The sequence below is a fragment of the Pyrus communis genome, chromosome 1, assembly GCF_963583255.1.
Source record: "Pyrus communis chromosome 1, drPyrComm1.1, whole genome shotgun sequence".
NCBI lineage: Eukaryota > Viridiplantae > Streptophyta > Magnoliopsida > Rosales > Rosaceae > Pyrus > Pyrus communis.
The window spans coordinates 23,366,307-23,389,614 of record NC_084803.1 but is presented as its reverse complement, the minus strand read 5'-3'; the positions used below and the strand labels follow the sequence as shown (position 1 = coordinate 23,389,614).

General features: G+C 37.8%; 1 protein-coding gene and 3 non-coding genes across 4 annotated transcripts; all 4 read left to right on the top strand.

The window, feature by feature from the left end:
- The first annotated feature begins 1,864 nt into the window (after positions 1-1,864).
- LOC137709162 (protein CURVATURE THYLAKOID 1D, chloroplastic) lies at positions 1,865-4,624 on the top strand. Its single transcript, XM_068448281.1, has 5 exons — positions 1,865-2,058; positions 2,375-2,598; positions 3,968-4,072; positions 4,172-4,243; positions 4,338-4,624. Exons 1-5 carry the CDS (start codon positions 1,890-1,892, stop codon positions 4,407-4,409), a joined length of 642 nt encoding a protein of 213 aa, XP_068304382.1. The 5' UTR covers positions 1,865-1,889; the 3' UTR covers positions 4,410-4,624.
- On the top strand, positions 2,820-2,911 carry LOC137720465 (small nucleolar RNA snoR128). The gene has a single exon (XR_011066523.1). It is a non-coding gene; the product is annotated as a small nucleolar RNA snoR128 (small nucleolar RNA).
- Positions 3,389-3,481, top strand: LOC137720458 (small nucleolar RNA snoR128). Its single transcript, XR_011066522.1, has one exon. It is a non-coding gene; the product is annotated as a small nucleolar RNA snoR128 (small nucleolar RNA).
- On the top strand, positions 3,581-3,672 carry LOC137720451 (small nucleolar RNA snoR128). The gene has a single exon (XR_011066518.1). It is a non-coding gene; the product is annotated as a small nucleolar RNA snoR128 (small nucleolar RNA).
- Positions 4,625-23,308: the final 18,684 nt, after the last annotated feature.

Sequence of the window (23,308 nt, the reverse complement as noted above, 5' to 3'; positions counted from 1 at the left end):
TAGTGACGAGGAGTACGACCTCAATATTGAGGCATTTGCCTACCAGTGATCTTGCATTCTTCCACTTGCGTATGGCTTCTTTTATGAATAATTGTAACTTGATGTCATACCTTTCACTAGTACTTCCGTTTTGTGGTATGCTCTGGACATATTCGTTGTTCCCTGTCTATGCTTTCTCTTTGCTTTTGTAGTTTCTTCTTCAATTGAATATTTATGAAAAAATGTACTGTCAATCTTTGTAATGTTATTTATCTCAATTTTTCTTTGGTATGAAGCACTCTTTATGGAATCTCTAAAGTCTTCAATTGTACTTGTCTCATATTGACATATATGCATTTCTTCATATACTGAGAATCTTCTATATATGAAAGCAGTTCGTTTCGTGCATCACAGTTTTGTTTTTTATTGGTCCTTGTTAGTGCAATTATTTATTTCTATAATTACTTGTTTGTGCAAAGGTTCATGTCCCCTGCTAATATTGTACATAATAAACCTCCAACCTCGGGAATGTCCTTATTGCTGAGAATTTGAATGATGTAGATCATTATTTTTTAGTAAAATACATGAAAACAAAGAAATTTAAGTTTTGGTTGTAACTTGACTAGGAAATGGATTTTGTAGTTTCTCCTTCGGTTGAATATTTATTAAAGTTGACGATTTTCATTTCATATTATATATTTCCATTATTTTACTATGAACTCTTGGATCATTGCGTATGCAGAAGCTATATGGCCAGTTGGTGATTAGACCGATTGAATATTACATGATGATGTGCGTGAAAGAATTGTCCTACCACCAATTACACCAAGAAGATGTGGTAGACTCAAAGAAAAAAAGATCCCATCATTTGGAGAAAACAAAATCAGCTCGGAAATGTTCAAAATGTAGTTCAAATGACCATTGTAAACAAACCTATAGGAATCCTATTCCAATTCATCCTATTTTGTAGAACTCTTTTTAAATTGGGGTGCGATGAATAAATATTTTCTTTTGATCATTTTATTGTTTATTTTGGTTGTACGTACAATTCTTTAAATTTCAGACAATTAAAAGTTAATTACTTTTTTTTCTTTGCTTTGATGGTTCACTTTTATAACATGCTGAAGTGTTTTCGAGGAACCATGTGAGGAAGAATGGTTTCCTTGATTAGTTATTGAAATAAAATTGATAGAAAACGTTTGCTTTTTGTTTGGAAAGGAAAAAGCAAAAAGAGAAATTTTTAGTGAGAGATTACAGTACAAGAAGTTTTAAGTCTAACAATTAGTTATTCATATAAATTAAGAGTAGTTGAATACACCTATAATGTTATAAATTTCTTTAAAATTCTAATTGAATACACTCGGATTTCTAAGGATTTTAATAAATTATCTTAAAATTCTAATTGAATACACCTTAAATTTCAGAGAATTACTTAAAATTCTGATTGAATACCCCTAGATTCATTAAAAGAATTAAAATCCCTCAAAATCCCAATTGAATACATCCCCCTAAGAGTAGGTGTGTCTATTTAAGCGAGATTTTATATATGTATGAAAGTTTTTATAAAAATTGATTTTTTTGAAATTAAAGGTTAGTTTTTTGGCTATTTTTGATAAATTTTTATTTATAACCGAGTGTTCTTTCTTGTAATATTTTCACAAAACTGCTCCGAAATTAGCTTGATCCCAAGACATAGAATCTATGTTGAATCACCATTTAGCAGGGCTACGAGGCCTTGGTTCTCTTTCTTAGGCGGGGCATCAAGTACATTTATCTTACCATCGTTATTGGCGAGGTGGTGGGCTAGAAGCCCAAAACAGGCCTGGGCGCAGATGCCCAAACCCTAGCACAACTCCCTCCTATATAGCTGCAGCATCCCACCCAACTCCTTCAGATTGTCAACAACAAAAATGCAGCTCTGTACAGCCGCTCCCCAAGCTATCTCCAACCTCCCTAACCACGGCCACCGCCGCGACAACCGCCATCTCATCACAGACTCCACCACCAACCTTAGCTCGAAACCCTCACTAGTTCACAGACAAATCCCATTTTCACTCAACTCTTTCCGGCTTCACTCTCGTAAGTTCTCCATCCCTTAACCTTTGGTATCCAATCCCAACAAACACCATTAATATTTATGCCCAATTCACCCTCTGTTTTCATTTCTCAGCTAGGGTTTAGGGTTTTGGCTCATTTTTTTTTATGTCGCTGCTTTAATTTCAAATGTATCGATTATTCGTTTATACTGCTTTCGAATTTGGAAGTTCTTTCAATTGGGGGTTATATTTTTTTGTTCATATTGGGGTTTTTGGAAATTATTCGTTTTGGTTTGATATAGAGACAGTGACTGTGGCTACTTGCTTATGGGAGCATTATCTTTGTGTTTTTCTTGCAGGATTGCTTTTGGCGAGAGCAGCAAAATCAGAAGAAACTCCAAGTGGGCCCAATCCTTATGCTGCCGAAGAGCGCAGCGGCGGCGTAATCTTGGAGGATGTTGTGCCCCCTGAAAAGAATCTGTACAATCAAACTTGGACTGAAGAAGAAGTTAAAGAAGATGCAAATGCGGACGCGGATGGCCAAATACAGATATTCGATTATTTCAGTAACCTCGACTTAAAGGTTTGTGATTTTCTGTAGATGTGAATGTACATATATCAAAGTAGAAGTAGTACATGCATTTCAATGTCTGTATGAGCAATTGGTTGGATGCAAAACCTGTTCTGTTTATAGCGGTAAATACGTAGAGGTTTGTGCCCATGTTAGGATTCATCCAACTTAATAACTTGTTTTTGTTTGGTTTGATTTTGTCAAAATTAATTTTGTGGAATTGAAAAACTTGGTTGCGATGATGATTCAGTAACTACTTGAGAGTGTCTAACAATACTCGATGGAAATCCGACAATTATGTCGATCTGAGCGGTTACCTGAGCGACTTAGTATTTAAATTTGGTGGTTTGGTGAGGGATTTCATGAGTGTTTACCTCAGCAAGAAATGTTCCTCAGTACCTCTTCATCATTAAAAATGGCATTTCCGTCGTTTTTGTTATTTTCCCCATATGAAATTTGAGAAGTATACTAAAAGGTTGGTTTTTGATACTGACCTCTTGTCAAACATCGAATTGGATTTCAGAATCAAAGATGTGCTTGCTTGCATTTGTTTTCTTTAACATGATTGTTTTACCTTTTTATTTAATTTTCTTGTAACCTGAATATTATGGTAATATGGTTCAATGGATCCCTAGTATCCTTACATTTTAGTACGGAAAAACTAACTTGCTTTAATCGTGGTAGCCTTTTCTCTGTTTTACTGTTCTACTAATTTCAGGTATGAGTTTTGCCCTATTTATACGAGTTTCTTTATTCTATTCAAAATTACAACTCTTTGGTGTTAATTGTATGTGATCTTTGGTTGCGATGATGATTCAGTAACTAGTTCAGAGTATCTAAGGATGCTCAATGGAACTTTGACAATCATGTTGATTCTGAGCGGTTACCTGAGCAACTTGGCATGTTGATTTGGTTCAGTACTCAAATTTGGTATCTTTGTTGTGTCTCGACTGCCTTTCTTTCATTTGTTTTGTCTTTGGTTGCTTGTGAATGGTTGCGATGATGATTCAGTACTAGTTTAGAGTGTCTAAGAATGCTCAGTGGAACTTCGACAATCATGTCGATTCTGAGCGGTTACCTGAGCAACTCGATATTTGATTTGGTAGAAGTATTTGTTTTATTTGTTTTGTCTTTGGTTGGTCTATAATATGTAAAAAAAGTAGCGGCTTACGATGAACATAAATTCGTGTTAATATTCACAGTATGGAATATGATTTTACTAGTTATAATATTGTCCCACGCATGTATTATGTATATACTGCTGGTAGAACCATGTTTCTAAATACAACTACAAATACCCCTATCAATAAAAACGATTTACTTCCGACCAAAAGAAAATAAAAAAGCTGTACTGATGGCTTGCTCTTTTGACTAATTGCAGTTGGATAGTGAGGATACATACAGCCTTTTGCTATACGGTGGTGGTGCCTTGTTTGCCCTGTGGTTAGCATCAGCTGTTGTTGGAGCTATTGATTCTATTCCGTTGGTATGTCACAAAACATACTTTCCATGTGAATTTCTTGACTTACAACTATGAATTAATGCCCTTTTTCTGGGTATTGATGTTGCTCGCCATATCAATCAGTTCCCGAAGTTGCTGGAAGTCGTCGGCCTTGGATACACCGTCTGGTTTAGCTCTCGTTATCTGATATTCAAGGTAATTATAAACTTTTAGCTTCAAATGTCACCATATTAGCTGGCAGACATGTTAAAAATAAAATATATACATAATTTTGATTATTGTTGTGCAGAAAAACAGAGATGAGTTGGTTGCTAAAGTTCAAGTCCTTAAACAGCAGGTTCTGGGTTTGGACGATGACTGATATGGAGGACTTGTTACGTTGTGCAGATTGTTGCTGCATAAAACCATGAATGTGGAGTTTAAGGAAAAATATATAGGGATTTCTTTTAGCCAATATTAGGAATAGTCCACTTTATTAATATAAGTCCAATCTCTTAAGTTAGGATCATTTTATTATCAGATAAGGTTTACAGTAAAAATTAAGTTTCTTCTTGATTATCTCTTTGATTATTTCTTCATATATATATATATATATGTATGTATGTATATTCTTTTTGTTATTCGTGTTCTTCATCTTCCTGCTCGAAGCCTCATTTATGGATTTTTATTTTTATAATCATCTTATATTAAAAGTTCATTTTATTTATTAACTGACATGACAGATTTTTTTTTTAATTTTTTTTTTTATGATCAACATGAATCACTTATTAATGTGTCTTATTTGTAGGTATATTATGTTTTTGTACGTTTTAGTTAGGTTTCGTAACTCGCGTGTATGTATTATACATTTATATATTTGTTACTTGAGTTAGGATCAAATGTTTTGTAGATGAATTTATGTTAGTACATTAGTTTTTTATTATAAGATGCTAAAAATTTGCAAATGCATGACACTAGAAGATTTTAATTTATTTACAATATTTTTAGAAAATGTAAAGTAAGTATAAAAGAAATAAAACTACGGAAAAGATAATACTAAACTTAAAACACTTTGATTATCCGATCCGACATGTTTTTCTGCTCCCTTCTGGTTGTGCAAGTGCAACTGTGGCCTAAGCTTTTATATATTTGTAGTTTTTACGACTAAACAAAACGTTCTATGCTCAATTGCTCATCGTCAACCATGTTGTCCTAGCCAATGTCGTAACTCTTGAGGTTTGAATTTCTATAGCAATTTTGTATATCAGTTATACTTGCAAGCAGTCTTAAGAAGGTAGATCATTTTGCAAGTGGTGAAATTGTTCTGGTGGATAGAGTTTTCCTTTTCAACCCAATGCGTCTCGGGTTCAAACTCTTTTTTTTTTTTTTTTTCTCCATAGTTTAGATGAATTTAGTATAGATTATACATCTTTTGTCAAAAAGGAGGATGATCATTTCTTAAACCGATTAATGAATCATCTTCGATACACAAGGTTAAAATTCTTAATCCTATTGCCCAAGTAAAATTTTTTGGATAACTCAGTGGTACTTTTCAACTCAATGCGTCTTGGTTCAAACTCTCTCCTCTTTTCATAGTTTAGATGAATTTAGTACAGATTATACATTTTTTGTCAAAAAGGAGGTTGATCATTTCTTAAACCGATTAATGAATCACACCCAATACACAAGGACAAAATTCTTAATCCTATTGCCTAGACATGGCATTTTCAATCCAACCTGACCCAACCCGTTAAAATTAGTATATGGGTGAGTGATAAACGGGTCGGGTGATTAATGTGTATTGAAGACTTTTGTGTAATTTCAATAGTTTCCTTCTTTTTGTTTCCCTCTTGCTCTCCTCTCTCCTTTCTCTTTTATCAGTGACATATCAAGATGAGAGTGAAGTTCGATGTTGCTGAAGTTGGTGATCTCTCTTCATCTCTCTGTGAGACTACTTGTGTTAATGTTGCATCGATGATCGATATAATCCCGACATTCTAGCGACTTGACAATGCCCTAAATTGGTACTCCCAGTAGATGATGGTGAAGTGTCGACAGAAGATGCAGCTCGTATACCAATGTTAATGTCGAGGTTTGTGGGAACCATAATTTAGGCAAAGAAGGCGACTGAATGTAATAATAAGAAGGTTAACAAGGTTGAAACCGAGGCCAATATTTCCAAGTTCAGAGCTGCTGAGATGGCCAAAGTGAAAGAGTTTATAAGAAAGCAACAACAAAGAGATCGCGAAGCTGCTCTTCTTGCTCTCACCAAGATGGAACAGAATCTCGCGATTGACGACAAGTTTAACCGAAAGAGAATTTGAGATGATTTCTGGTGTCACTTTTCAATAATGATCATTACCATAATCAGTTTTAGCAGTAATTTACTTTAATTTGTACCTGTTATCAATTGTCATGTTTCTCACTTGGAATATTGCCTAAGATATTTGTATATGTGCTTCGGAATATTGCCTAATGTTTAAAAAAAAAAAAAAAAAATGTTAACGGGTGATCCATTAGTTTAACGGGTTGGGTTTGGGTGATCCGTTAAATTAATGAGTCGGGTTGAACCCGACCCAAACCCAGTAAACCCGACCCGTTTACAGGGTACGTACAATTTAAGAAAAATTGTCAAGTAAGAAATAATTAAGGTTCTAAAGCTATAGACTAAAGTTTGAATGTTAATACAAACTAAAATTCGCTTCTCGAAATTTCATTCCTTTTCTTTGGTCAAGTGCCAAACTCACAATTACCTAACAATAACGGGAAGGGAGGAGCTTAATCTATTTTATTCTTATCCCTACCCTTTTAACCATCCCAAACTAGGTATGATATTATTGATATCTCTCTCGAAAGGTCCAAAAAATAGAATTGTAAAGGGGGTGGAGCAATATCTTTGTAGGATTTCTCCAAAAATTTGGAGATACCTTAATGATATCGATATTTTGGTGAATCCATATTCTTGTAAGATTTCTCCAAAAACTTGGAAATATCTTAGCGATATCGATAATTTTGGTAAAACAATGACATAATGTTGCAAGATCTTTCGGTGAATGTCATTGAAAATTCTACCTTAAGGTTCCTTTTAGTTTCTAGTTATTATCTCATAATTGTTATTTGAAATTGGAATGCAGCACAAATAGTTGTTGCAGCTGCCATGTCTCTGTATTTTTTTTTTCCATTAAATTTCATGAGATTTTATAAAGCATAAACAACGAAAGATGATAGATAAAATGCATTTTAGTGTAGTGTTGTGCCTCCCCGATTTTATAAAGTTTACATAGTAGACGATCCTTAAATTTCATGTTTTATAGCAATTTTTCGTCTTTTTTATCATCATTTTCAAATTGAATTATTAATTTTCTTTAAATCTAGCCATACTGATATGTTTGTCAAATCAAATCCTAAATCTGATCTCAAAGTACCACTTTTTATTTTTTATTTTTTTTATATAGAAAAGATAATATTATCCACATTAAAGGGGCTCAAATTCACCTTTAGCGATAATCGAACTTAAAACCTCTCATTTACAAGTGAAGAGGAATACCACTAGACCGTAGTACTAAGTGGCAAAAAAACTACCAGAAGCCACTCTTTTCTTTCTGTAAACTTGAAATTGAGTAAAGTCATAAGTCCCAATTCATGAGGCAAGATTTTGAATTTCATGATTTTCACAAACAATTAATGCGAAATACGTAATCACATACCTTGGTAATTAGTTGTTAAATGTCATGTACAAACCTCTATCTTGAGTAATTTGTAGACGAGTTGTACATATTTTTCATTAATGTACACATTAGATGAGTATATGCATTATTATTGGCTGAGAGGACCCGTTTCCTAATGAAGCCTATAATTAATTACCACCCATCACATCAATAAAATAGAAAACTAGTTCTCATAATTTGACCAATAAGGTTTGCTTCCAAAACAATATTCATTAAACCGAATGTATCACACATAAAACGTGTCAACTGGGTCACTCTAGAATATTGAAATTATTCTTACATTCTCTCACTTGGACCATATGACACATAAGCCTAATGGTTTAATAAATAAACATTAGCACTCATTCATTTGAAAAGACCCTCTGTTGTACTTTTATACGCAAACAAAAGTGAATACTAATAAAGGACCAAATATTAACATCGTAGGCGAAAACGAAGAAATAAAAATTTTGAAATAAGAATATAAGAGATTAATTCATCGCAAAGTCTACCTCTACAGTGTTTGCTCGTAGATGAATTTCAACAAACAAACTGATATTACAAACAAGTTTAACTCTCCCAACCCAAATCTCACAAACTGCAAACCCTAAACCAAACAAGTATAGAGCTCGAACAAATGGAGGATACTCTCCTGAATTGCTCTGTAACACACAAACTCATAAATCGAGTCTCACCAAATTGCCGAACGAATGAGCCATTAATTTGTCAAACTCATGACGGTGACCTTTACCCAAAACCCAAAAGATAAAACTCTCTAAACCATGGTGAGGGACACTAAATAAACTAATCTTAAGGTCCTATTATAGTGCATAGGACTTAGGTTATAATGAGAATCCCAATCTTAATTGGAAGTAAATTCAAATCCTGATCAAATAGGTAAATAACAATATTTCTCCACCTAGCTAGGAATCCAACCAAGAAGTCAAATCCAAACCCAAATAGGACACAATTCGCCTAAATAGGATTCCATAACGAAATAGGTAATACAAACCAAAATTCTGCATTATCTTAATTTTTAGCTGCAAAACAAAGCACCCTCACTATTAAATGATCAACATAAGTATTGATTTTATGTATTTCACTAATGAGAGTCATGGAGGTTTTAAATCTATATGCGACATAATCCCTTCCATATACCACAACACCAATAAATCACTCAAAAGGTCATTTAGTGAGAAGTAAATACAAGGCGTGTGCTATCTTGTAACGACCCAAAAATTATTCGGAAGCTAATCACAGTGATAGGCCAAAATAAAGTCGTGGTTAACCTTTACGCTATAAACCATAATAAATTTCCTTACTTGACAATTATTCACAAAATTTATTTAAGTTATTTTATGGCTGCATCTAACCTCTTTGTTAGACTGCCTACGTACCCTCAAACGGATCAAGTCATTCGTAGTTCACCGTCATAATTAAATCGTTTACTAATAATATTGGAGTGATGGGTATATTCATTACTAGATTCAAACAATGAAATCACACCAAATGAGTATCAAATATGAAATAATAATATCGAAATTAGCTTAAAAAGGCCAAGTTTGCCAACTGGCCATGCGCCGCTGCCGCATGTGGTGGTTTTCGGTGAACAGAAACCAAATTTTTTAGATTAACTCCAAAAATTACCAAATTTTACAAGATTGTAGAACATAACTAGGAGAAGAACTTTCACACATGGCCTGAAGTCCAATTCGGCTGGGAAGTACCTCAAATTACCCTCGATCCAACGGGAACCCTAGAACGAACTATGATGCCTCAACCACTGCTTGGGCTTTGCTCTTGAGGTTGAGGGGAGTCTATTGGTGGTGGTGATGGTTGATGAAATTGGCTTTAGGAATGGCGGATCGCCACCGTGGAGTCATTGTACCCATCAGTGCTGTTCTCCGTGAAATGGGAGCCAAAGCTCGTCGGGTTGGGTGGAAATGGAAGAAGGATGGATGTGTAGTTGTTTCTAGGTGGTGGCTTGCCTTGATTCACTAGAGAAATGCCGAAAAAGCCATTGAATTTCTTGCCCAAAAACCGGGTTTGTAGTCAGGTTAGAAACCAGGTCGCGTGGGATCCCTGGTTGGCTGGTTCCACCCCTCTCTTTCCTTTCCCTTATTTCTTTTCTCCCCGATTCCCAGTTTCCCCCTTCTTTCTTCTCTCCCCCCCCCAACAATCATAGCCACCCACATGAATTATCTTTCATGGGAAGGTTCTCCAGCTTTCTTGGAGCCTTCCAGGTTGTAAAGTCTAAATGTGATACCACACACGCTCTTAGATATTCTTTGAATATTCAACTCTATTATGAGTGTATCTTGCTGGATTTTGTGTCCAAAGGCATTGGTTGAGGACAATTATCATCACGAAAGGTTCATTCATGCATTTGCATTTCATATCTCTATTTGTGTTGCATTTTGTGTAGCTTGATTGTCTAGTCAGTTTTGCGCACTGACTTCCAGCTGTTTGGGCACACAAATTAAGACTTCCTACATGGGCTGACTGACACCTTTTTGCTGGTGGTTTGTTTTTGGCCGTTGATCTGCTCAGATTGTTTGCTGGGTTGACAAATGATTTTTGTTCTTGTTGTATGTGCAAAAATTACATTTGTCTATATAACCTTAGCTAAGGTTTTCATCCTCTTTGGTTGAGATAGATTAACTTTAGAGAGGGACATAGTTTTTCATCTCCATCTCAAACCCCTTAGGAGCATCAAATATTTTTCTGGGTAATGTTTTTCTTTGAATATTTATGAATCTATCGTTGAAAATGCTTGTTCAGATTTTCTTATATGCTTATTTGTTTTGGCTAAGAGTTTTACATTTTCAGAAAAGAGTTGATTTTAGCTTTGAGCTAACTCTTGTGTTCTTCATTGAAACACTAGCCACAAAAGAATGTTCATACATCAAACACCCAATCACTGCATATTAGGATAGCTTGTCTTCATGGTTTTGTTTTAATTTTGTGGTCAATTTCTTCAAGTTTCAAATCTTTAAACTGACCCGTTTTGGATTCTCATCAGTTTCTTCCTTCAAGTATTTGTCTATAAACTGATTGGTCATTAAATCCAGATTTTTCATAACCATCATTATCATATCATTTGCATTGGTTGTGTTGGTTCTCGGTGCCATAAGGTGATGAGCTCAGAAGGATCCGCCACTTCATGAAGACCGAAGGAGTTCATCTCGTGTAAGGCAAAGTTGCACAAAGGTGCTTCGTAGATAAGGATCTAGGAATTGAGCTTGTGTGGTCTTTGTTTGAACCTTGTTTACACTAATAGATTGGACTCAGTGGAGAGTCTCCAATTTTTTAACCCAGAGGTGGGTTTTTCTGGCCAAAAACTTTTTGCACTATTTGTCTCTTAAATTTGTCCACATAACTTGCTTGCATATGTTTCATGCATCCTATGAGTTGTTCTTTGATAGGTGTTAGCTACCAAGTTTACACTGCATATTATGAGTAATAAACTGAATTGTTGTTGACTAGGATAACTTATAGTGAACTAAGTTTGATTCATAAATTTGCATTTGATTAACTGACGAATCTGTACTTAGTTGACTGGTCAGCTTGACTAGTCAATCCAGTATACTTTGTTTCATAATTGCTTTGTCATTGTTGTTTGTATAATGAACTGGTATGTAAATGTGTTCAAGTTTAGGAATTATTTTTGTGAAACTAATCTAGGCAGACTCTGATTAGTTAGACATAGTGGTCAATTAGGATTTGTTATTGCAAGTACTCTTTATATCACTAACTAACTTGTAACTAGTTGACTAGCTCATTTGATTAGTCTATTGTGAAAAATTAAATTTTTATTTGCAGGATATTCTGCCAGGTGCCAATTTCAGAGATATAGGGATAATTACCATTTTACCCTTGTATTTAACCATTAATTTCTCCATCGTTAAAACTTCGTTTTGTAAACAGTTTTCGCCTACGTGCTCGTAGGATGGACCTCTATCCAAATATGCCAAGGAATACAACAAAGCATGTAAAGATAAAATACATCCTCGTATAATTATGTTTAGCCAACTAGGGGCATTTTCATCTTTTGATGTAATACCCTGAATATTTTAGAAACATAACGTGAATTTTCATTTTATATCTATGGGGAGGAAATCGAAGATAAATGGATTTATGGTTATGAAATTCAAATGGGGGAATGTGAAATCCCTTTCCTAGACTTTATTATTAATTACGTATTTTATAGTCGTATTCAGAGTTATGACACATTAATATTTATGGTGTATAATTTTTTGATAAGTGAAAAGATGAAAATGTCCTAGTTGGCTAAACATAATTATAAGAGGATATATTTTATCCTTATATGCTTCGTTGTATTTCTTGGCATAATTGGATAGAGGTCTATCCTACAAGCGCGTAGGTGAAAACCATTTACGAAACAGAGTTTTAACAAAGGAAAAATTAACGGTTAAATATAGGGGTAAAATGGTAATTATCCTTATATCCAGAAAACTCCAGGAAAGCTGGAGAACCTTCCCGTGGGATAACCTTCCTGAAAAAATTTGGTTTCTGATAGCCGGAAATCTCCATATGTAGGCTGCGGTGGCGTGTGGCCTGTGGGCCTACTTGACATTTTTAAGCTAATTTCAATATTATGATTTCATATTTGATATTCATTTGATGTGATTTGATTGTTTGAATCTAGTATTGAATATACCCACCACTCGAATATTGTTAGTAAATGGTTTAATTATGATGGTGAACTACGAATGAGTTGATCCAAGTTAAGGGTATGTAGGCAGTCTAACAAAGAGGTTAGATGCAGCCATAAAATAACTAAAATAAATTTTGTGAATAATTGTCAAGTAAGGAAATTTATTATGATTTATAACGTAAAGGTTAACCACGACTTTATTTTGGTCTATCACTATGATTAGCTTCCGAATAATTTTTGGGTTGTTACATATCCACACACCCCATATTAAATTTTGTCTTTTGTTCTTCTTCAATTCATCCAATCCAACAGTGGAAAATTAAAAGAGTGTGTGAGAAGTAAAAAGAGGTGTGTGGATATCACACCCCTAAATACAAAGGTCCAATAAAGTATTTACCAGACTAATGTTGTTATCATACATCCATTCTCATGTATGCAAATATTGAAAAACAAAAAAGATTAGAAATAACACCAATCATTGAGCTCAAAGTGTCAATTTAGAAGAACTAAACATTGTGCAACACACTCAATCATTAGCACTATCATGATTATAACCATGATTCTTTGAATATTTTATTTATGTCTACGGTCATAATCTAATTCTTAATGGGTTGCAAGCATAAGTTTTGTCATTGCAGACACTCATTGTTTCTGAATCTCCTTTATAATGACAAGATTTTTTTTTTCTCTTCTTTATGTTATGTTTAGCATCCTTGTAATATTTGTCATTATTAGAGAAAGTGACAGGTGTGACATTACCGTAAATTCTCGCTGCTTGATAATAAAACATAACTACCAAGTCCAAGAAAAAATTTGCAACTAGACTTCATGAACTCTCAACCTTCAAATTTCTTAATGATGCTTCCAGATGTGGGTATGGTTATTCAACGACCCACCCCCACCAAATACCAGGCTTCAAATATGTCCAAAAATTATCCAGACAAAGCGTTAGCACCTATTCGGTCCCAAAATGGAACTTTGATCTTTCTTTTTAATTCTCGTCACTACTATGTATCATCTTTCAGTTAGGAATTCTTTTAAATTCCATGAAGAGGATGCCTAATCATGTGGCCTCAGATCGAAAGCCAGTTGATGTCTCGGAGTTTTTGCATTCGCGATGGATATGCCACAGGCCAAAATCTCATCTATGAACTGAACTCTAACTAGGATCTTTATTGGTATGGTTTTGCCTTTTGGTAGAGTTGTATTCAGTGAGGGTCAATTTGTTGAGTTTTGCAAAGTTTGGAGGTGAGACACCACACTATTTTGGATATACCACGTGCACTGCAGAACATTTATTTGGAACCCTCTTGTAGAAGGCAAGTTATATGCTTTCTAACTTTGGTCTATGTACATTTGGTTGGATTTTTTTGCCACTGCTATTTGGTTTGTTGGTCTCCATCATCTGCAATAAGCTTTCTTGAATACTCCAGTTGAGGTATGGTTTTGGATCTCCTGCTGATTGTTTGAATTTGACATATTTGGTTGTCCTGTTGGTGCTTATGTGATGATGGTAAACTTGAGTGGAGGGCATAATATTGGTATTCCTAAGATATGAATTTGGGTGAAAGGTTTTGTATGTGGTATGTTAGACCTTGTTGCCAAATTTGTAATCATTTTTGACTTGGAGAATGTGCCATGCTATGTGAATGAGTCTATTGGTGCAGTTTCAGACCATGGTATTTGTGAGCAGGTGGAGTTCGTTGTGTGTCCAACTTTGGTATGATGTGCTTGATTTTTGTTGGTGATACTGAAGAAATTCAGTTTCTTCATTTGAATAACTTTTGTTTTGATCAAGGCACTTATGGTTTGCAAATTTGGAGGAGATGGTGGATAAATGATCTATTTTTGTTGGCTTTGATACAATTTGAGTTGAGGTGGAAATTGTTCTAAGCACCGAGAGGTTGGGGAATTTGATTTAGCTTCCGTTGTCTCTAGTTCATACTTTGGGTTCTTATAGTGATTGTTGATTCGACTCTTTGTGATGCTATGTGAATTTCATCATGGTGGAGATTGTTGGTTTTGTGGCTCAATTAATTTGAGCCTTTGTCATTTGTAAGGCCAGCAACCCAAATTGGTTTGGCCTTTTGTTACCTATTTGAAAGCCACACAGTAGATAGGTAGATAGGGTTTGAATAAAAGGCACCAGCTTTACATAAGGCAATTCAGTTTTTCACGCTTTCAAATCCCTCGAATCTCTTACGATTTGTTCCTAAACCCAGAAAAGAAACCATACTTTGAAACCTAGAAAACCTTCATCTTCATCAATGGCTGCCAATACTTTTATTTCCAAATTCATTGAGGAATGTGATAAGTGTCGCAGCATCACTGATTGGAATACTATTAAAACCATCCGATTCGAGGATGAGCCAAATGCTTCCTACTAAACCCTCTGCCCACTTTTCAAGGATGACGTCCTAGAAGCCATCACCGAAATGCTGAAGGTTCACTGCCTGAAACGTTTGTTCCAAGGGTATGATTGGTCAAAATGGGAATTGGCCAAACCCCAAGGTGTCTAGCCTTCGACCACTGCGACCTAGGCTGTTTGGGTCACTTGAGTGGAGCTATACTTTGGCGACGAGTTGAGATCTCTCGACATTTTTTAGGCCATCAAACTCTCGACTATCGAGATGAACTTGGATCGAGAGCTTGTGATGGTTGGCTTCAGCTTATGACGTTTAGCCACCAACACGATGGTCCTTCCCTTTAGCCCCCTTGGTCCAACAGTGCTGGAAATTACAACCATACTTGGTACCTCTCCCACCGGCCTCTTAATGGACACTTCGTTCTCCGGGTACATATTCGACCTGGACCTAAAGATAGTCTTTGAGGAACGTGTCGTTGAAGCCTAATGAAGGGAAACCAAAGGCCGTCGAAAAAGGATGTGTAAAAATTGCATAAGAACTTTTTCAACTACAACACCTTACCCATTTCGTTGGCTCAGAAAGGGAATATCTTAAGAAAGGTGAACACAGGGCTTTCTTATTCTACTGGTACAACAAGTACATCTTTTGCACCAAATCGAATAAATGCCTGACTAAGAACATGTCAGTCGTAGAAGCCCTGGCCAGCGGTCATGTCCTGGCCCTTAGCCTGACCGTCCTTGCCAACCTTACCAGGTGCTTGGTCGCAGCTACCGCAGGGAAAATCGACCTCCACCAAAATGGCCTACTCTGGGTCTTCCAGCTCTGGCTACAAGTTTATTTCTTAACACTACGGCTAGAAGTCCTAAGCATCAACTCCTTTGAAGCAATGGGTCTTAAGTTGGCTTCACGCCCTATCCCTACTCACTCGGTCGAGGAAATTTTCAAATATTTCTTCGGTCTATAGGACTTATCAGAGGATGAATTCCAAATCTGTCGACATCCGACATATCCATCTTTCATCATCCTTCCACAATTGGCATGGGAAGAGGCCAAGGAAGCTGATATTTGAAAATCCTGAGGATCATTTATCATCACTTGTGACCTACCCTATGGTTGTGAAGCTCGATGAGGAAGCTAGGAAGTCTACCATCCCAATTTCCTAACTCGTCAACTAGGCTATCTCTAGGGGTGCCTTATGCCATTCCTTGCTTGTCGCTCACTTTTGAGCTGAGAGCGCCTCTTTGGCTCTTCAGAAAGGGAATGCGAGGTAGCCGAGAAGGAGTTCAAGGAACGGTACTCCAGATTCCGCATTCGGTCGAGTACTGCAAAAACTCGATGTGTAAGCACCTTTGCTGACTGGGGGGATGTTTAGACCAAGGATTTCTTCAATACTTCGGCCGAGGAAATCTTAACAAAATTTTTTGGATATCGACCCAAAAAAACTCCTACTCCAAAATCCAAAGAAACAGTCCAAGATATACATCTGCTTATATTATTTCCTTTTGTTCATTTATTCAAACTCCATTCTGACTCGAGCTTAGTTTTTCCAAGTAGTCGTATAATAAAACGGGCCGATGTGGTGGCAATGGTTGCGGCCAAAAAAAAAACTCGCCCCTCTTCTTAAGAAGGCTGCAACCATCGCTCATCCTTCAGCGAAATTAACTCCAACAGCAGCCCCTGCTGCACCGGTCGTGTCTAGCAAACGGCCTCGCTCAAAGGTCCAAACAATAAACAGCTTTGCCAGGCCTTAAAAGCGCATAAAGAAGAAGGCAAAGAAGGAGGAACGGGAAATTCACGTCATATTAAGTCAGACCATGGGAACAACCATGTCCATTCTCTTGTTGTCCAAGCCTCAACGAAAGTGTCGTAAGTTCATCCCACCACAAAAATCATGGTCGAACCAGTTATTGCACCATTGGCCGAGGGTCTTGCGACTCCAGGGCTGGCCGTTGCTTCTAAAGTCAGCCTAACAACTGTTGCCTTGGCCACCATGACCAAGAAGACCCCTCCCCTTAATCCAAAGAAAGCAATGATTGTCCTAGAAGAAGAGGTACGACCATTCTCCTTTTGTCTTTTTATTTAAACTATATTTTCTAACTAACAACTAATATTTCTGTCTAGGAGGACGAAAGCAAATGACCCTCACTGGTGAGGCGTCTTCGATCAGCTGAACTTCCATCTACCAATCCTCAATTAATGGTCGAGGCGTCTGGCCAGGTTGACACTCATGTAGTCGAAGAAGGTGCAGAACATGGAATGGTGGCTCATGTTGAGCTCGAACCGACGGTGGAAACGCTGGTCCATCCCCAAGACCAAAATCTCGGCATTCCTCCTTAGGAGGCTACTTCAGCCTTTGTAAGACTTATTTATCATTCTCTTATTAATTTTGTTCCTTAGAACTCTGAACCAAGAAAATATTAAATGCCAGGTGCCCAACCGCTTATTTCATTAAAAATTCTATGCGCCAAAAGGCATTATTTATATTTCTTGGCCGCCCCAATGACCATTAAACATAGATAACCTCCACCGGCCGCATGAACTAAAAGGTTGCCTTAAACACTAGGCTTGGCCATTAAGCTCGAGCAACGAACTAGTAAACATGGTCGAAGTCTCTTTTTGGCAGGTCTAACGCATTCCCCTTTTTCTACTGCCTTTTAACTTAGAACTTTTTCTAACAATTTTTCTTTTTGTGCAGCCTTTATGGGAGGTTGAGCTTGATGCCTTACTCTCCAATACTTCTAAAGTGGCTAGGCCTTTTGCCACTATTGCCGAGCCTTCTATGACTACGGCTGAGTTTGACGCCTTCATCAAATTGCAGGAGCTTCTATCCCTTTTGGCCTCATAAGTCCTTCAACGCAAAGGCCTCGACTCTATAGAAGAGTGCCTAAACGACCTTGCAACCGGTGGCTTGCTGAGCACCAAAAATGTTGTTCATTTATCCAACGTCCTAGAGTGAACTTGGCAATACTTTTTTGAAATGGCTCTTCAAGAAAATGACGATCTTAAGGTTGCAATGGTCTCTCATGAAGTTATTCGGTCAAAGGTCGAGGCAATAAAAGCAAAGAAGACACGGCTGGCCGACCTCGATTGTTAAATCGCCGAACTTCAACGTCAGAGGTTAATCATTGCTTCGGAGATAAAAAAGCATTTTGAAGTGAATAGGTCTCGACTGACGGACTACGCAGTTGGCTCAAAGCTGGTACAGCAACTACAGCTCAAGAAGAGAACAAGGCAGGCTGAAGTCACGATGGGCGAAGTAAGGTGGTTGGAATTGAAAGCTGCTCTTGAAGCCTTCCTTCCTTTGACCCCTTAAGACTTTGTTTTTAGTAGTATGCTGTTGGATTTTTTTTTTTTTAATTTTTTTTGTGTATGTAATTCTACTTGTACGCCCTTTTGCAAAATTGACGAACTTTTTACACTTGCATTTCCCAACTGACCGGATAATTTTTCTTTAAGAATTTCCCGTTGATTGGTAATTTATTAATTAAACCAGTCCGATCCTTGAGTTGGTATGCTCCCTTGTCGAGAACTTTATGGACGATGAATGGTCCTTCCTAACTCGGCCACCATTTCTCGAATCTAGGATCCTTAATTCCTAATGGCAACATGGTTTGCCAAACTAACTCTCATTCGCCAAACGTTGTTTGTCTAACTCGTTGATTATAGGCTCGCTCGACAAACTTTTTCTGTGCCATTAATAAATTGTAGACATCAAGCAGAACTTCTTCCAAGTCCTCCAAATCTTGCCTCATGGCCTGACTATACTCGGCACTGAACAATTGATTACTCGCAATGACTTTATGCTTAGCTCGACTGGTAGCATCACATCATGCCCATAAGTGAACGCATATGGGGTCATCCCGGTTGTTGATTGGAAGTTCAATATGCCCATAATGCTTCGTTTAACTTCGAATGCCACATACTAGTCTTTTCTTTTATCATTTTTCAAGAATATCGATCAAAACTTTATTACTTGCTTCGGCTTGTCTATTCGCCTGTGGGTAATATGGCGTAGATTGATCGAGTCAAATTTTCAAACTCGCCGTGTATTCCTTGAATTTGTCGAATGTAAAGATCATACTGTTGTCCGTTATAATTGTTTATGGTACGTCGAATCTGGTCATGATGTTTTCTTCCAAAAAATTCAAACTTCTTTAGAAGTTAACTCGGCGTATGACTTTGCTTCGACCCACTTGGTGAAATAGTTCGTCACAAAAAGTATCCATGCATGCTTCGCTGACCCAGAAGACAGCGTAATTTTGCCAATCATGTCTATGCCTCATCCTCTAAATGGCCATGGTTTGGTGACCGAGTAAAGTAATTTGGCCGGGACTCTCTGTATAGGTCCATGAATTTGACATTGTACACATCCTCGTGCGTACTCAATACAATCTTTCAGCTAGAAATAGAGGTGTCGGTGGAGCAGCCAACACATCTTGCGTCTGGATTGATGAGTTCCGCATATTCCTTTATGTACTTCTGTAATCGCTTGGGCGGCCTCTTACAGGCCGAGGCATAATAAAATAGACCATCCTCGTCCTTTTGATACAACTCGTTCTGGTATATTACATTATTTGTGGCATGTACCCTTGTTTTGCGGTCATGGTTGCCACTAGGATTACCAAGATATTGCACAATTGACCTTCTCTAGTCGTCGGGTAAAGTCTCGATCGCGCACACATCTATAGGATCTTCTCGTTCCAACAACGAAGGTAGGGACATAACTTGTGTACATATCACATGGTCATATTGAAGAACTTGTTGATTAACCAAGGCCAGGTGTGGTCGTCGCACTACTGGTATGACCTGGCCTAACTTGCCCCCAAAGAGTTGTGCTTTGGAAGCTATTTGAGCCAATTCGTTTGCGTCAGTGTTTCAAACTCGTGAGATGTGCTTAAATGTGATGCCTTCAAATGACTCAGCCAAATAGCTGGCAACCATGTGATATAGCGAATAACGTCTGTTTGAGCAATGATATGCGTAACAGAAAGAAGCATGTAATGCCATAGCTTAGATTTAGCAAAAAATAATGCCAAACAAAGTTTCTCGACGGGTGAATAATTTATCTTGACTGAGTTAAGATTTCAGCTAAGATAGAAAATGGCCTACTCCCGTCCTGTGTTATTGTCTTGTGCAAGAAGACAACCAACAGATTCCTCGATGGCCGAAATATACAACTTAAGTGGTTTATCGCACCAAGGTGGCACAATGACAGGTGGAGTGGTGGGGGAGACTTTAATTTGTGTGAAAGCATCTTGGTGCTCCTCACGCCATTTGAATTTGTCCAAATCTTTAGGTTTCAAGACCGTGGAGAAAGCTCTCATCTTCCCTACCGAGTTAGAAATTAAACGGTGGAGAAAATTGATTTTACTGAGTAATGATTGTAATTGTTGGCGCCCACCTCAATGCCATGATGATGTATGAGAAACCTAAGAAGTTGCCCGCCGATACACGAAATGCGCATTTGGCAGGATTCATTTTAAGGTTATGTTGGCGTCTACGAAGGAAAGTCTACCAAAGATCATCTAAATGTGTTTAGCGACGTTTTGATTTGACTACAACATTATCAATGTAGACTTCGACGATAGTGCCAATTAAATCATGAAAAATAATATTCATAGCGCGTTGGTATGTGGCATCGGCATTTTTCAGGCCGAATGGCATGACGACCCATTCGTAAGTCCCGAATGCCCCCGGGCAATGAAAAGCAACTTTGTGGATGTTCGCCTCATTAATAAAAACCTGGTTGTAACCTGCATGTCCATCCATGAAGGATAACATCTCGTGGTTTGCTGCTGCGTCGATTAACAAATCTGAAATTGGCATTGTATATTCATCTTCAGGGGTTGCCAAATTCAAATTTCCAAAATTGATACAAATATGTAGAGCACCACTTTTCTTTAAAACTGGGACAATGTTTGCCAACCATTTGATGTATCGAGCTGTCCGAATTAACCCAACTTTTAAATGTCGAATGAGTTCATCTTTTATACTGAGTTGTACTTTCATTGAGAATTGTTGAGGGGGGGGGTTTGGGGTTTATAAATAGGTTTGATGTGTAATTCGTGCTCGACGAGCATACGGTCTAAACCAGGCATCTCATGGTAACTCAAAGCAAAACAATCCTTAAATTCTTTGAGTAAATTACAAAGCTCGGTTTTCATAGGTTAAGGTAACAAAGCACTAATAAATAAAGGTCGCGGTTCTTCGGTCGTTCTAACATTTATTTCCTCTAAAGGATCCTTGACTTGAGGCCAACTATCTTCGATCTCAGTTGGGGCAGCTTGAACCTTGTCTAGTGATAGAACTGGACCGTTATCTCATTCGGCCAGAAACTCTACTAAGTTTACGCCTGAATTTGGTTGCTTGGAAATAGCATACCAATGGGCCAGCAGTTGTTCCATGGTGGATGAAATCGTGGCCTAGCTCCTATCGTGTTTGGTATCAGACATCAAGGTCAGCAATCAGGTTGGCCGACCTGAGTCTTGCCGAATCCTAGAAAACAGTCTCGGCGCCTACCTCGATGGCTTTCTGAATTGAGATCCGAGTCAACTGTCCTTCCTCGTTAAAACCTTGCAAGGTGATGTAGCCGACGTGATCGTCGTAATAGCGAGCCTGAATCATATTAGCCTTGAACGGTTGATTATCGGTTGGATGAACCACGATTGATTTGTCGTCCCAAAAGATGAGGACTTGACATAACGACTAGGAGACTCGTTTAATGGATCCAGTCATGATCGAGCAATGCATTATACTTGGTCTTCGAATCGACTACGAAAAATGTGGTCACGTGATTACGACCTGTAATATTTACTTCCAGCGGAGACACTCATTTGGTCTGGGATTTGTCATCGACAAAGCTACTCATGGTGACCTCTGATGGAATAAGTTCGTCATTGAAACGACGTAATGCCTTCATGATAGCAACGGGCATGATGTTGATCGCTCCACAGTTGACGAAGATTTTGGAGACCAGATAACCTTCAATATGAGCCGTAACATATAACCGCTTTAAATGTTGAGGATTAACGGAAGAAGAGCAGGGGACAGTTCGGCAAAAGCTGCCTTAAGTTTATGTTCTTTGATTACTTGCTTGGTTTCTTCAATGGTGACGAAGTCGACTTGTGTTGCTTCCTCGGCAACCACGTCGCCATCTAGGAAATTTGGTTGGGACGCGGTTAGCTGAAACTTAGCAGGTAAAACGTAGACCATACTGATTTCCATATTTTCGAGGACTGAAAGGCCCATTGGGTCATGATTTTCATCTTTTGGATTTTCATACGAGGCATCCTAGTCTTGAGTATCCTCTGCTTGTTCATCTTCTGCTTCAGCGAGTAGTTGTTCCTGTGGTACATCCACCGGACCTGTTTCATCCTGATCATCATCCTCGAGCTTGCTCGACATTGGGATTTGGTTATATTCTTGTGAAGCCTTACAGGTCCACTTCTGATAGGCGATGCATACATCCTTTGTGTCCAGGTAAGTATCTAATTATGCTACACGCTTTTTTTCGTTGGCCGTAAGGCTGAAGAGGGACACATTTGAAAAAACTTCAAAATGATATCGCATATATTAGAGGTCATCAAGAAAGAAAATGAGCTTGGTGGTATCTATATCAGTATATGGTTCAACCTCGAAGCCGAGAACTCGAGCTTCATATATATGTTGGAACCTGGCCTTCATCCCTGGATATGTTGTCTTTTGGATGATCTGTTCGGCGTCAAGACAAGTTAGTGCCATGTCAAGAGCCTATTGACATCCTTTTGGTAGGCCATATGGGTCATTAGCAGAATGCTTCTTGTGAAACTCCCACATGTATTCCAAAGCTTCACGAAGATATGATGGGGGAAGATTTTGTCAGACTTTAATTAATGGCTTTTGTGAGGGAAATGGAGGAAGTTTACTTTCTGCTTTTTTCCTGAAATGTTCGAAACGGGCTTTCATCTCCCCAGGTCGAAGGAGAAGTTTGATGTGCTTCTTAGATTCATCAATTGTGGTTTCAAAGTCACAATCAATCACATTTTTTCCTTGAAGTAACTCGGCTATGATTGCAGGAGGTTGTCGATCATTTTCGCTACTTGTTGTTTTTTTTGGCTGCCATTTAGTAGTCAAGGTAGCCGGGGCCACTTGCCAGCGAGCCATGTAGTCTATTCGTTAACATAGGAGTTTTTGCGATTTAGACAGTGTGTTATATACTCCGGTAGGAGAGTTATAGCTATACCAACGTTGGTCATATGGCTTTGGTGGCTTGAAGGTTTTCTGGTTCGTGGATGAGCTCAAACTACTAGAGTTGCGCGAATAATAGCTATACCAACGTTGGTCATATGGCTTTGGTGGCTTGAAGGTTTTCTGGTTCGTGGATGAGCTCAAACTACTAAAGTTGCGCGAATAATAATCCTTATTATAAAACGATGCATTAAAGTCAAGTCACCGTCTAGCTGAATGTGGCTTGCCATTTCATGTTTGAGGGCCAAGATTATCGAAAACTTTATGGTGTTGGCCTGCGCAGAGCACCTTTTGAGGTATCGTT